General features: G+C 30.4%; 1 protein-coding gene and 1 non-coding gene across 2 annotated transcripts; one reads left to right on the forward strand and one right to left on the reverse strand.

Annotated features, from left to right (window-relative positions):
• Positions 1-1,523: 1,523 nt before the first annotated feature.
• On the reverse strand, positions 1,524-1,634 carry LOC140885772 (small nucleolar RNA R71). Its single transcript, XR_012151188.1, has one exon. It is a non-coding gene; the product is annotated as a small nucleolar RNA R71 (small nucleolar RNA).
• Positions 1,635-1,692: 58 nt separating this feature from the next.
• Positions 1,693-13,792, forward strand: LOC140877456 (uncharacterized). The gene is made up of 7 exons (XM_073280992.1): positions 1,693-1,869; positions 2,084-2,145; positions 2,355-2,479; positions 3,116-3,335; positions 5,069-5,237; positions 5,271-5,753; positions 13,643-13,792. The coding sequence occupies exons 1-7, from the start codon at positions 1,693-1,695 to the stop codon at positions 13,790-13,792; spliced, it is 1,386 nt and encodes a 461-aa protein (XP_073137093.1).
• Positions 13,793-14,518: the final 726 nt, after the last annotated feature.

Below are 14,518 nucleotides of genomic sequence, written 5' to 3' on the forward strand. Positions count from 1 at the left end.
TTTTATCTTTATTCTTGAGTTTCATGTTAATGGAAAGCTAAATCTATTTATGTCAAGGTGAAAAAGTTTCATTGTTGGTCAAGTAAGATTGTTTATATTTTGTATATTCTTTTCTTTTCTATTTTTATTTTTACTAATTGATCTTTATTTGTAGGTATAATTTTGGATGATTTGTTGTTATCTATTTACATCAAATGCTTGGTACCTTGAATGTGGTTACCTTGATTTGTTGTCAAATATGATACAATAAATACTACAATAATTATATACTATAAATATATGTATCTATTTATAATAAAGTCATATATATTATTTAGACGATAGCGTGACACTGTCGGTTGTTCTAAATAATATATTGTGATTTGAACTAACATTTACTTTCTCGCATCTAACTTTTACTTTATCGCAACTAACATTTACTTTTCCGCAACTAACATTTACTTTCTCGCATATAACATTTACTTTTCCGCAACTAACATTTACTTTATCGCATCTAACATAAAGTCATATATTTTATTTTGACGATAGCGTGGCTCTGCCGGTTGTTCTAAATGAAATATTGTGATTTGATCTAACATTTACTTTTATGTCAATTTATATTTATGCATTTATATATATATTATGGGTACTATGTATTAAATATCGACTGATATTAATATAGTGGGAACTATATTATATGATATACTTGTTTAAATATTTCATTGTTCTTTTATGTTTATTCTTATTTTAGTTTCTTTTATTTATTTTTATTAAACAATCTTAAATAAACCAACAATGAACCTTTGAAACCTTGACAATTTTATAATTTGTGTATTTGAAGTTTTATAATAATATTTTCATCTATAATATATTATTGCTAAAATTAAACTTACAACATCCTCTCCGTGGATCGATCTCGTACTCACGAGTATATTACTTGCAGACAACCTACACTTGGGTGAATTACAATTTAAGTTGTAGCAAGTTTTTGGCGCCGTTGCCGGGGAGGTATAAATTAAGTTTAATTTTGTTATTATGTAAATAGTATGTTGTTTTTTATTGTATGATTGTTTGGAGTCGTAAACAAAGTGGTAGACTTGTTCGAGTAACTGAAAATATTTTAAACATGGACGATAATTCTAATAATCAAGATGATAATAATAATAATCATCATCATCAAGAACATGAACAACCAAGAACACTTAGGCACCATATGAATCCAATAGAACTAGTACACCATCTTGTTTAGTTTTTCCTCCTGATGCATCTAATTTCAATTTTAAGCCACAAGTCATTCAACTTTTACCAAATTTTCATGGCTTAGATTCTGAAAATCCATATTTGCATTTAAGAGAATTTGAGGAGGTTTGCAACACTTATAATGATCAAAATTGTAGCATGGATACTGTTCGATTAAAGCTTTTCCCTTTTTTCTTAAAAGATAAAGCTAAAACATGGTTGCGAAATTTGAGATCAAGTTCAATAAGATCATGGGAAGAAATGCAACAACAATTTCTAAAAAAGTTTTTTCCTTCCCATAGAACAAACTCTTTTAAAAGACAAATTACAACTTTTTCTCAAAAACAAGGGGAAACATTTTATCAATGTTGGGATAGATATAAAGAGTTACTTAATACATGCCCACATCATGGTTTTGAAATATGGAGAATAGTTTCTCACTTTTATGAAGGTTTAATACCTAAAGATAGGCAAATGATAGAATTCATGTGTAATGGAACTTTTGAAGATAAAAACCCAAATGAAGCTATGGAATATTTGGAGTCATTAGCAGAAAATGCTCAAAATTGGGATAATATAGGCTCAATTGAACCACCAAGTAAAACCAATAATTCAACAAATAGGGGTGGTATTTATCATCTTAAAGATGATGTAGATGTTCAAGCTAAACTTGCATCTTTAGCAAGAAAAATCGAGTCATTAGAAATGAAAAAGAGTGATCAATTAAAAAGTGTTCAAGAAATTGTTTGTCATATATGTGACACACATGATCATCTTACAAAAAATTGTCCTACTTTGCCTTCATTTAAAGAATGTCTCCATGAACAAGCCAATTATGTTAACAATTTTAAAAAACCAACATTAGATCCTTTTTCACAAACATACAATCCTGGTTGGAGAAATCATCCCAATTTTAGTTGGAGGAACGATAATAATGCACAACCTTCACAACAACCTTTTCAAAATAACCAAAATCATCAAGGTTATGCTCCTTATATCCCACCTCCAAGAAAAAATTTTGAAGATGAAATTCATGCATACATTCAAAAGCAAGAGTCTATCAATATTCAAAACATTCAATCTATGAATGATTTGAAAGAAACTCTTGCAAAATTTGCATCTGCACTTAATATTCATGAAAAAGGAAAATTTCCATCTCAACCACAACCTAATCCTAAAAATCAAAATCAAGAAAAATTTGATCAAGTAAAATCTGTTATTACTCTTAGAAGTGGTAAAATAGTTAATGATCCATATAGTGATGAAAACAAAGATCAGTCAAACTCAAAGAGTAAGGATGAAAATCTTGATACTTTCGAGAAAGATGATACTTTGAGTCCTAAGATTAAGAAAGTTGATGATAAATTATCTGAAATAATATGTGAGTCAAATAAACATGTTCCTTTCCCTCATGCATTAGTTAATAATAAAAAACAAAAAAATGATTCTGATATTTATGAAGTTTTTAAACAAGTAAAAATAAATATTCCATTATTAGATGCTATTAAACAAGTGCCTTCTTATGCAAAGTTTTTAAAAGATTTATGTACTGTAAAAAGACAATTGCATGTAAAGAAGAAAGCATTCTTAACGGAGCAAGTAAGTTCTATTATTCAAAATAATTCTACCTTGAAATATAAAGATCCCGGTTGTCCAACAATTTCATGTATTATTGGAAAAAATAAAATTAAAAAAGCTTTGTTAGATTTGGGAGCAAGTGTGAATTTAATTCCTTATTCAGTTTATGAAAAGCTTAAGTTGGGAGATTTAAAACCTACATCTGTTACTCTTTTACTAGCTGATATGTCAATCAAAATACCTAGAGGTATCGTAGAAGATGTGTTAGTTCAAGTCGATAAATTCATATATCCTGTGGATTTTATTGTCTTGGATACACAACCAATAGAAGTACATAACGAAATTCCAGTAATATTGGGACGTCCATTTCTAGCAACTTCAAATGCTTTAATTAATTGTCGAAATGGAATAATGAAATTGTCTTTTGGAAATATGACTTTAGAACTTAATGTGTTCAATTTATGTAAACAACCAAGTATTAATGAAGATGAAGATGATAATGCAATAGAAACAATTGTGGAAGAAAATATACACCAAGAAAACTTAAATCAACAATCTGAAGTTTGTTTAGTGGAAAGTTTTGATTCAAAAAATGTTTTTAAATCAAAGTTATTTGAAGAAATTAATGAACTTGAAGAAGTAAAAGAAAATGATCATCCAAAACTTGAATTAAAACCCTTGCCAATAGAACTAAAATATGCTTTTCTTGGTGAAAATCAAACATATCCTATTGTAATATCTTCTACCCTCTTACCAAAACAAGAAGAAGATTTAATAACACTACTTAAAAAACACAAAAATGCAATTGGATGGACTTTGCAAGATATAAAAGGTATAAATCCTTTAATCTTCACACATAAAATTCATTTGGAAGAAAATGCTAAAACATATCAACAACCACAAAGAAGATTAAATCCACACATGAAAGAAGTTGTTAAAAATGAAGTTTTAAAACTATTAGATGCCGGAATAATTTATCCAATCTCGGATAGTAAATGGGTAAGTCCAACACAAGTAGTACCAAAAAAATCAGGCATCACTGTTATAAAAAATGAAAAGGGAGAATTATTACAAGCTAGGATTCCATCTAGTTGGCGTATGTGCATTGATTATAGAAAATTAAATGATGCAACTAGAAAAGATCACTTTCCGTTACCATTTTTAGATCAAATTTTAGAGAAAGTGGCAGGTAATCCTTATTATTGTTTTCTTGATGGGTATTCGGGGTATTATCAAATACCAATATCATTAGAAGATCAAGAAAAAACTACTTTCACTTGTCCGTTCGGAACTTTTGCTTTTAAAAGAATGCCATTTGGTTTATGTAATGCCCCGACTACTTTTCAAAGATGCATGCTAAGTATTTTTAGTGACATGATTGAAGAATTTGTGGAAGTTTTTATGGATGATATAACTGTTTTTGGAAACTCATTTGAAAACTGTCTTAAAAATTTGGAAGAAGTTTTAAAAAGATGTGAAGAAAAAAATCTTGTTTTAAATTGGGAAAAATGTCACTACATGGTTAAATCCGGAATTGTGTTAGGGCATGTCATATCTGAAAAAGGAATTGAAGTTGATAAAGCTAAGGTTGATGTTATTGCTAATCTACCATCACCAAACACGATCAAAGAAATTCGATCATTTTTGGGTCATGCGGGATTTTATAGAAGATTTATAAAAAATTTTAGCATAATATCGAAACCAATTTCAAATCTTTTAACAAAAGATGCACAATTTGAATGGACTCAAGAATGTGAAACTGCTTTTAAAAAAATAATTAATCTTTTAACTACATCACCTATTTTACAACCTCCTGATTGGTCTTTACCATTTGAATTAATGTGTGATGCAAGTGATTATGCTGTAGGAGCCGTGTTAGGACAAAGAAAAGAAGGTAAACCTTATGTGATCTATTATGCAAGTAGAACCTTAAATAGTGCTCAAATCAATTATTCAACAACTGAAAAAGAATTACTTTCAGTAGTGTTTGCATTAGATAAATTTCGATCCTATTTAATTGGTTCTACTACTATTGTTTACACTGATCATTCTGCCATAAAATATTTATCAAATAAACAAGATGCTAAGCCGAGATTAATAAGATGGATTTTGTTGTTACAAGAATTTGATCTTGTAATAAAAGATAAAAAAGGAAAAAAAATGTAGTAGCCGATCATTTATCAAGAATAATTTCTGAATCATCTCAAAATGAAATACCAATAAATGAAAATTTTCCGGATGATCAACTATTTTATGCTACTACTATGCCTTGGTTTGCTAATATTGTAAATTTTCTTGTGACAAATAAAATGCCTTCTCATTGGAGTTCACAAGATAAAAATAAATTCTTGAAAGAGGTCAAAAAATTTTATTGGGATGATCCTTATTTGTTTAAGTATTGTCCTGATCAAATTTTTCGACGATGCATACCCGACAATGAGGTAAGTAGTGTCATTAAATTTTGTCATTCTGAGGCATGTGGAGGTCATTTTTCGTCAAAGAAAACAGCTGCAAAAATCTTTCAATGTGGATTTTATTGGCCTTCTTTATTCAAAGATACACATTCATTTTGCAAATCTTGTGAAAATTGTCAGAAAATGGGTTCAATTTCAAAACGAAACATGATGCCTTTAAATCAAATCATGATTATTGAAATATATGACAGTTGGGGAATAGATTTTATGGGTCCATTTCCATTATCTTTTGGATTCACTTATATTTTAGTAGCTGTCGATTATGTTTCAAAATGGATTGAAGCAATTGCATGTAGAACTAATGATCATAAAGTTGTGATAAAATTTTTGAAAGAAAATATTTTTAGTCGATTTGGAATACCTAGAGCTATAATAAGTGATGGGGGAAGTCATTTTATAAATAAATCATTTTCTTCGTTGTTAAGAAAATATGGTATTACACATAAAGTTTCTACTCCATATCACCCTCAAACGAATGGTCAGGTTGAACTTGCAAATAAAGAAATAAAACAAATTTTGGAAAAAACAGTCAATCCAAATCGAAAAGATTGGTCTTTAAGATTAAGTGATGCATTATGGGCATATAGAACTGCATTTAAAACATCATTGGGGATGTCACCATATAGATTAGTTTTTGGAAAGCATTGTCATTTACCTGTTGAAATTGAACATAAAGCTTATTGGGCAATTAAAGCGTTTAATACTAATTTAGATGATGCATCTAAATCAAGAAAATTGCAATTAAATGAACTAGAAGAATTAAGAAATGATGCATATGAAAATGCAAAGATTTATAAAGATAAAACAAAAGCATTTCATGATAAAAATATTATGAGAAAATCTTTTGAAATCGGACAAAAAGTTTTACTTTATAATTCTCGCTTGCATTTGTTTCCAGGAAAACTTAGATCGCGATGGTCTGGACCATTTATTGTTAAATTTGTCTATCCTCATGGTGCTGTTGATGTTAAAAATCCTAAAAATAATAATGTATTTAAAGTTAATGGGCAAAGACTTAAACCGTTTATAAAAAATGAAGTTCTTAATGAAGAGTTTATGCCTTTATATGATCCAACTTAATTGTTACTTATATTTTTATTTTATTTTTGCAGAATTGAGTTCACTTCCCGGTTAAGTGGCGGATAACGGTACTCCGTGACTACTTTCAGTCGGTTTTATTTCAATTTCCCAAAATAATTGAATATATATATATATAAATATATATTATGGATGAAGCTATCAAAAAACTTGGTAAATATTTTCCATCTGTTTCTAAAAAAATTCTGAGAATGATTTATGAAGGCAGATGTGAAAGATTGAGAATGCTTATGCAAAAAGGAATCCCGGAGGATATTCGTCTTATAATTGAAGCCAAGGTTCGATTAGGTGGTGAAGTTCCAAAATTCTTACTTGTTCGAAATATGTCTGGACTAGGAAAAAGTACCTATGCGAAGAAAAGAAGGGCTAAAAGGTTAGATGTTTGTCATAATTGTGCCAGATGGACTTGTAATAGACAATGCAGATCTTTGGGATATGTTTCCACAAATAGAGAAGATAAAATTGATTTCATTAAGAATGGGCTGAGTAAAGAGTCATTGGATGATATCTCATTGACTCTTGAGACGCATTCTAGTGGAGATGTACAAGGTCAACTTCTCCGTTTATGAAAACTATTCCAAGCGCAGCGTCATGGTGATGGTCTTGAGAATCTGACTAAAAAAGACCCTATTTGCCAATTTATAAGAAAATTGGATGGTAAGACAACCCTCGACTCATAAATATTGAAGGAACACTGTGAGCCACAATCACATCACTGTTTATACGCATGCATGTTATTATTATATATTATTTTTTTTTACTATTTTCATCATTTTGTTCACATCTGTATTCCTATTTCTGTCTTATTCCTTGTTTTCCTTATAAAATCACTCAACTCTCTCTATATTTTTTAAAAGAAAAGAAAAAAACATGACAGGATCTTCTTCACAAAAATTGAAAAATATTTGTGTCTTTTGTGGTTCTAATACTGGAAAGAATGAAATATTTGTTGATACAGCAATTAATCTTGAAAAAAATTTAGCAGAGAGAAAAATTCACTTGGTTTACGGAGGAGGCAATATTGGGTTAATGGGATCTATTTCAACAGCAGCTCATCTTGGAGGTAGTCAGGTTTTGGGTATTATTCCTACAGCTTTAGCTGAAGGAAATATTACAGGTGTTACGGTTGGGGAAGAGTTGAAAGTTTCATCAATGTACGAGAGAATAACTAAAATGATAGAAAATTCTGATGCTTTTATTGCCTTGCCTGGTGGTTTTGGTACTTTAGAAGAAATTTTTCATGTTGTTTCTTGGGCACAACTTAATATCCATAATAAACCTGTTGGCTTGTTGAATATCAATAACTATTATGATGGTTTGTTGACTTTTCTTGATGTAGCCGTGGAACAAAATTTTATTTCAGAAAATTCACGAAGGATGCTCATCTCTGCTTCGAATGAAGACCAATTAATTGATGATCTCCAAGCTTTTGTTCATCAACCTGATTCAGCTATAACAAAGATCAATTGGTCTCAACCAACCAGTAAGAAAAGAAAACTGGATCATTGATTCAACATGTCATGAAATGGTTTGTGTTTGTTCCTCATCTTCAATAATTCCAGGTGATATCTCTTTCATCATGTACTCTTTATTTTTCTTAAAAAAAAAAAAAAAAAATTTAAAATTTTTAAAAAAATATATTTCTATAATAATATTTATTTTTCTTTTTCAATGGCAGAGTAAGGAGTCAAAAACTCCTGACACGCATTAGTTTTTATTTATCATCTTATCACAATAGATTAGATTTTAATATTCCGTATATATTTAAATTGCAAACTACTAAGAAAATGAAGTCTTTTTGTATAGATGTTTATTTATTCTTCTTTTTATCAATTTAATAGAAAATATATAATTGATGGGATATAAGTTATAAATAATATATAATTGTGTGTTTTCAAATACATATTTTCTAAAACTTTTATGAGTATATAATTAAAGTGATATTGATTGAATAAATAATAACATGTATAATTGAGGGAATTAATTTGTAAAAGTTCAATAGTTACTCACATAAATTTTGTGAGTGAGGGGTAAGAATTGAGAAAACAACTTATAAGCTTTTATTGATTATTAAGAAATGGTTGATTACTAGATTAAACCCATTTTGAAAAAAAAAAAAAGAAAAAAAAAAGAAAAATGAAAATTGGCTGCAAAGTTGTTTGAAGTTTGATTGTAAAGATGTAGAGTATTAATATCTCTACTATAATTATTAATGTAATAGATTTACCTCATAAAAAATAAAAAAAATAAATAAACTTTGAAAAAAAATGTTACATTTTCAAAGTTTATTGGAGGTATTTGATTATGTAAAAACAATTTTGCAGCCAAGCAAAAAAACAAAAAAAACAAAAAAAAAACAAAAAAACAAAAAAAAAAAAACAAAAAAAAAAATGGGTTTATTCTTTGTAAATCATCCTATCTTATTTTCAATATTAGGTTATTTGATTGTCTGCTTTACTAGCCATTTTCAAAGAGTGTATAATTTTCTTCCAACTCCATGAGTGAAAAACAGCTATATATGAAATACTTTAACCCGAGAGAATATGGAGTTGAGACTTTTACATTAATATTCCTGATGATATACATGTTATGAAAATGATTTCTATTATCCTTTTAATTATATTATTCTCAAAGTTTTTAGAAAATATTTATGTAAAAAAAATTATATATATTTAATATTTTGATATTGTGTGAAATATATATGTATAGCCCATCCAATTACATATTAATATATTGGTTGATAATGAGATTTATAAATAAACATATGATCTCCTCACAAGTGTGTTTTTAAAATTTCAAAGTTTGCAAATTTGAATATATATATTAAGGAATAAAAATCTAACTTGTGATTTTATGATATTTTATGATATTTTATGATATTTTATTACTAAGGGACTAGTAATTAGCCGGTTTGGGGGTGTGATGAAACTTAAAATTTGTAATTATTTATATGTTAAAAAGTGTGTTTTAAATTTTAAGTTTAATTAAAATTATGAAGTTGTATTATTTTAGTGTTATGTGTTTATATTTAAATGTTTTACTAAAATGTTGTATTTTACGGTTTGCGCAGGTTTGGTAAAAATAAAATTACTCAAGCTACAGAGGTCATAATGGAGTAACCTCAAAACCTGTAGAATCACAAAAGAGGCATCTTCAACTTTGTAGAAGACAAGAAATTCCAAAAACTTCATTAAGATGATCAAAATAATCAAACATCAAAATGGAGATAGATTTACTTTTACTATGACTAGCTTGGAGTAAAAATATCATAAGTATTTCATATTTTATCCAAAAGGGGTGAATGAGTTGTCCAAACACATCTACACAAAATATCCTACGTGTTCTATGTTGAAAAGAAAGGCTGAATCGGTGGTCTAAGGCATCAAACATGCCAATTAAAGTTGGGTCATGGTATTGACATTCAAGGAGACAAGCACCCACCAACTTTACTATTTCACATTTAATGAGCCTTGGACTCTTGCTCTCATTTGGCCTATAAATAGATGTGTTGTATAAGCTTTGTAGTGTGCAAGAGTGTAGAGAATTCTTCATTTGTAAAATAAATATTGTGTGTGTGAGAATAAAAGTTTGAGTGTGCAAGTTTCTCAAGTTCAAGTATGAAATTTCTTTTATCTTTATTCTTGAGTTTCATGTTAATGGAAAGCTAAATCTATTTATGTCAAGGTGAAAAGGTTTCATTGTTGGTCAAGTAAGATTGTTTATATTTTGTATATTCTTTTCTTTTCTATTTTTATTTTTACTAATTGATCTTTATTTGTAGGTATAATTTTGGATGATTTGTTGTTATCTATTTACATCAAATGCTTGGTACCTTGAATGTGGTTACCTTGATTTGTTGTCAAATATGATACAATAAATACTACAATAATTATATACTATAAATATATGTATCTATTTATAATAAAGTCATATATATTATTTAGACGATAGCGTGACACTGTCGGTTGTTCTAAATAATATATTGTGATTTGAACTAACATTTACTTTCTCGCATCTAACTTTTACTTTATCGCAACTAACATTTACTTTTCCGCAACTAACATTTACTTTCTCGCATATAACATTTACTTTTCCGCAACTAACATTTACTTTATCGCATCTAACATAAAGTCATATATTTTATTTTGACGATAGCGTGGCTCTGCCGGTTGTTCTAAATGAAATATTGTGATTTGATCTAACATTTACTTTTATGTCAATTTATATTTATGCATTTATATATATATTATGGGTACCATGTATTAAATATCGACTGATATTAATATAGTGGGAACTATATTATATGATATACTTGTTTAAATATTTCATTGTTCTTTTATGTTTATTCTTATTTTAGTTTCTTTTATTTATTTTTATTAAACAATCTTAAATAAACCAACAATGAACCTTTGAAACCTTGACAATTTTATATTTTGTGTATTTGAAGTTTTATAATAATATTTTCATCTATAATATATTATTGCTAAAATTAAACTTACAACATCCTCTCCGTGGATCGATCTCGTACTCACGAGTATATTACTTGCAGACAACCTACACTTGGATGAATTACAATTTAAGTTGTAGCAATCATTTCGTACAACCCATAGTAGCCGAAGCCAATATGCGTAATTTTTCATACTAGCCGAAGCCAATATGCACCTCTTTCATTTTTGGTTTTGGAAAGATCCTCCTCGGAGCTCATCCCGGGGCACCAGCAGTCCCGTACTGTAACCACAAGTACACATAAACATCAAAATAACATTTTTATGCTCATCATATCATTATAATTCATTCTCATTCATATCATGCTCGTAAAACTTTCATTCTTGAAAAAAATTCACGCTATTTAGAAAGAAGTAAACACGTCCTTTAACTTTTAATAAAACATCATGTTTTCATATCTAAAATAACTTTCATGGAAAGAAAATACTTCAATAATCATGCATTACGTATAGTTATCTCTATTCGTGTGCCGTTCTCCACGTACTCGATGATAACTTCATGCATCAAGCACACAAGAGTTCACTCGGAATCATGCATGCATGATATAGGGCTTAACATAGAAAAAACTATGGTGAATCCAAAAACGCATCAAAATCAACTCAATACCCAAAAACCCAAATGTTTGACACTTTGAAACCCTTGAACCCAAAACATACTTGTTGGTAAATTAGTTTTCTAGGATTCGGTGTTTGAGAAAATTTTTCAGAAGAACTGAAACTAAAATGACTCGGTCCAAGAACTCAATTTATATGGTCCAACTAAACTGGACAATTCAACGAAAGAATTTAATTGGTCTGAAGCTCAACTGAATGAAAATACGATTGAACTAGTCCACAAGAGTACTGAAACCACGATTGTACTAGTAAAGCAATTTGCGAGACTGAATATATCAAGAAAACTAAATAAAAGCTCAACTGGAAGTAACACAGTACGTTCATTCGTTCAACTTCTCAGAGACCATCAGTCAAAGACAATAACCTTTGAATAAGATTTCATGTACACAATAGCAGAAGAGAAGAATGCACAGAACAGAGTACGGATGTCAGAAGCTAAAAGACAAAGCAACAATTATATATGTGTTTGAACGGATTTAATTCAAATGTAATCATTGCAATCCAAAGCTATAAATATCAGATGAAGATCAGTTGAGAAATATGAAGAAGTGTGGAACTCTCACACTCTGTATATTCTCGCATTATCAAAGCATTCACTCAGTTAACCAAAGAGCTTCAAGAACAATTGAAGCAAACTGATCAAGCACACGTCTCAAGATATATTTGATCAAATATAGGATCAATTGTGCAAATTCTATCGAATTGTAATACTCTATATATAGATCAGTTAAGTGTTGTACACATGCATTCAGCTATAAGTGATTTCAGTCGAGGACTGAATTTGTGTTAATTCTAGGAATTCTAAGATAGGCAATTGCGTGTAAGTTCTAGTCTTAGATTGGGCTGTTGTAAAATGATTGTAATAGTCAAAGCCTTCTAGAATGGATTTTTCCGAGGTGGAAAAAGGGGTGGCGTAGGAGTTTCAGTCTCCGAACATCCAGAAAAAAATTCTTTGTGTCAATTAAGCACTCTCTCTCACACAAATATTCAGTCAAGAAATTTGATACTTGTTCAATCTGTTAATTGGTCTATTTCCGTACATAATCAATCTGTTGTTCAATTAACATCGACGCACAAAAAAGACTAGAGTCCAGTTGCTAACCACAACCAAAATCACAATCGAAGTAGCAGACCAGCCGACTAGTGACCAATCGAGGATCCATTACAGGTTCAATCGATCCTATCAATATTCACAACTCATCTAAAGCGACTCACATTTCACGAATACATGCCATCATACATCGCTCTTTCACAATCATTAGGATTTCTCGCAAGAAAAAAAAAATACATTAGAATACATATAACCATATCAAAAAATATAATTTTTCTTGGATATTGATGGTTCAAGAATTTAATAAAAATTACCTTTTTATGTTTGGTATGAGAAATCCTTACTATGGGAACACGATCCTAGCCTTCTCATGATCGAACGACACAAAAATATATGAATCATTTAGAGAATTTGAACTAGGGTAAGGGGAATATGACAGGTTCGAACGTGAATTGAGGAGAGAAAGAAATCTGAATTTTGAAATCTGAATTTAAATTCTCAGATAACTTATGGGCCCAAAGTTGACCAATAAACTTAAGATATATTCTTTAAAAAATATTCTCTTCCCTAAACTTTTAAATTTAATACAGTGCACAATTTTACAATAAAAATTTGCACAGTTAACATATTTTGCTTTAAAAATACTTAAATTTTATTCATAGGCTAGTCTCGATTCCCTTTGTCACATGAATTATACGAATACTTGAAAAACGTCAAAACTAAATTTTTGCATAAAAACTCATAATCTAAACATTTAAACACATAATTTTTCATAATAATTAATTAAGTTCTCGCGATTGGAATTTTGGTTTCTCAGACATTACATTACGTGATTATTCTTGCTGGTAGAGGTGAGGGTCGAGTCGGGTTTTCCAAATTTGGGTAGTTGGGGTCGAGTACCCGAAAAATCGTGTAGTGATTTTTACTACCCAAACCCGACCTGAGCAAAAGCACTACCCGAATTTTGGATACCCAAAAAAAAATTGGGTAGTTTCAGGTTCCCTACTTCGGTTACCCGAAATTTCAGCCACACTCTCTCGCACTCATTATTCTCGCCACCAAAAAGCTTTTGTGGACACAAATTCAAATCCTAACAATCCTAGATGAAGCACAACGTAAAGTTAAAGTCCAGCTGCACCATCTCCAAGATCCACGCCTCCCAACTATTTCCATCTTCTTCATCTCCAAATTGGTCGCGTTCATCTTCTCACCGTAGACTGCTTGTGTTGAGTCCAGCCTTTTATCTCCATTGACGTTTCTTGGAAACTTACTTACACTACCAATGAATCTCATCCAAATTCATCCCACTACTAATTTCATTCCCTTTCCTCCAAGTCCTTTTTTAGCTCCATTCCCTCTTTAGATACTCTCAGGTAAAGTACGAAAAAAGATTTAAAATTTAAAGGAAATCTGCTTCTAGAATTAGTTTTATTTATTTCTTTTTTTATAACATGGGAATCCGCAGTCGCTACCTTTCGCTGCGTACTAGGTAAACCCTCGGAAAAACGCAATAACCTACAAACTACGCTAGTCAGGTAAACCGCACTGGACATGCCACGTGCGATAAGCTAGTCCAAGAAGGTGTTGGCAAAGGAAATCGAACTCCTGATCTCTGACAAGAGTTCACCTACTCTACCAACTTGAACACCCTTTTGGAAACTTCATGAATTAGTTTTATTACTCACTAAGAGAGAAGACATCACAGTTGGGTGTACAGGTGTCAAAACAGACTAGCATGGCGAGCTGGCCCACAACCCGCCGCAACTCACCATTAGGCGGAGCGGGGCAGGTGTGCCCACCTTTTAGGCTGGTTGAGAAAACACCAACCCAACCCAACCCACCTATTTTAAGTGGCGGGGCGGGCCTACGTGTAATTTGGCGAGTTTTGGCGGGCCAACCCACAATCCACCCCAACCCACCATTTGGCAGGGCGGGGCGGGCCAACCTAATAGGCCTAGCCCATTTTGATACCTCTAGTT

Source organism: Henckelia pumila, chromosome 2, assembly GCF_033568475.1.
Source record: "Henckelia pumila isolate YLH828 chromosome 2, ASM3356847v2, whole genome shotgun sequence".
Lineage (NCBI taxonomy): Eukaryota > Viridiplantae > Streptophyta > Magnoliopsida > Lamiales > Gesneriaceae > Henckelia > Henckelia pumila.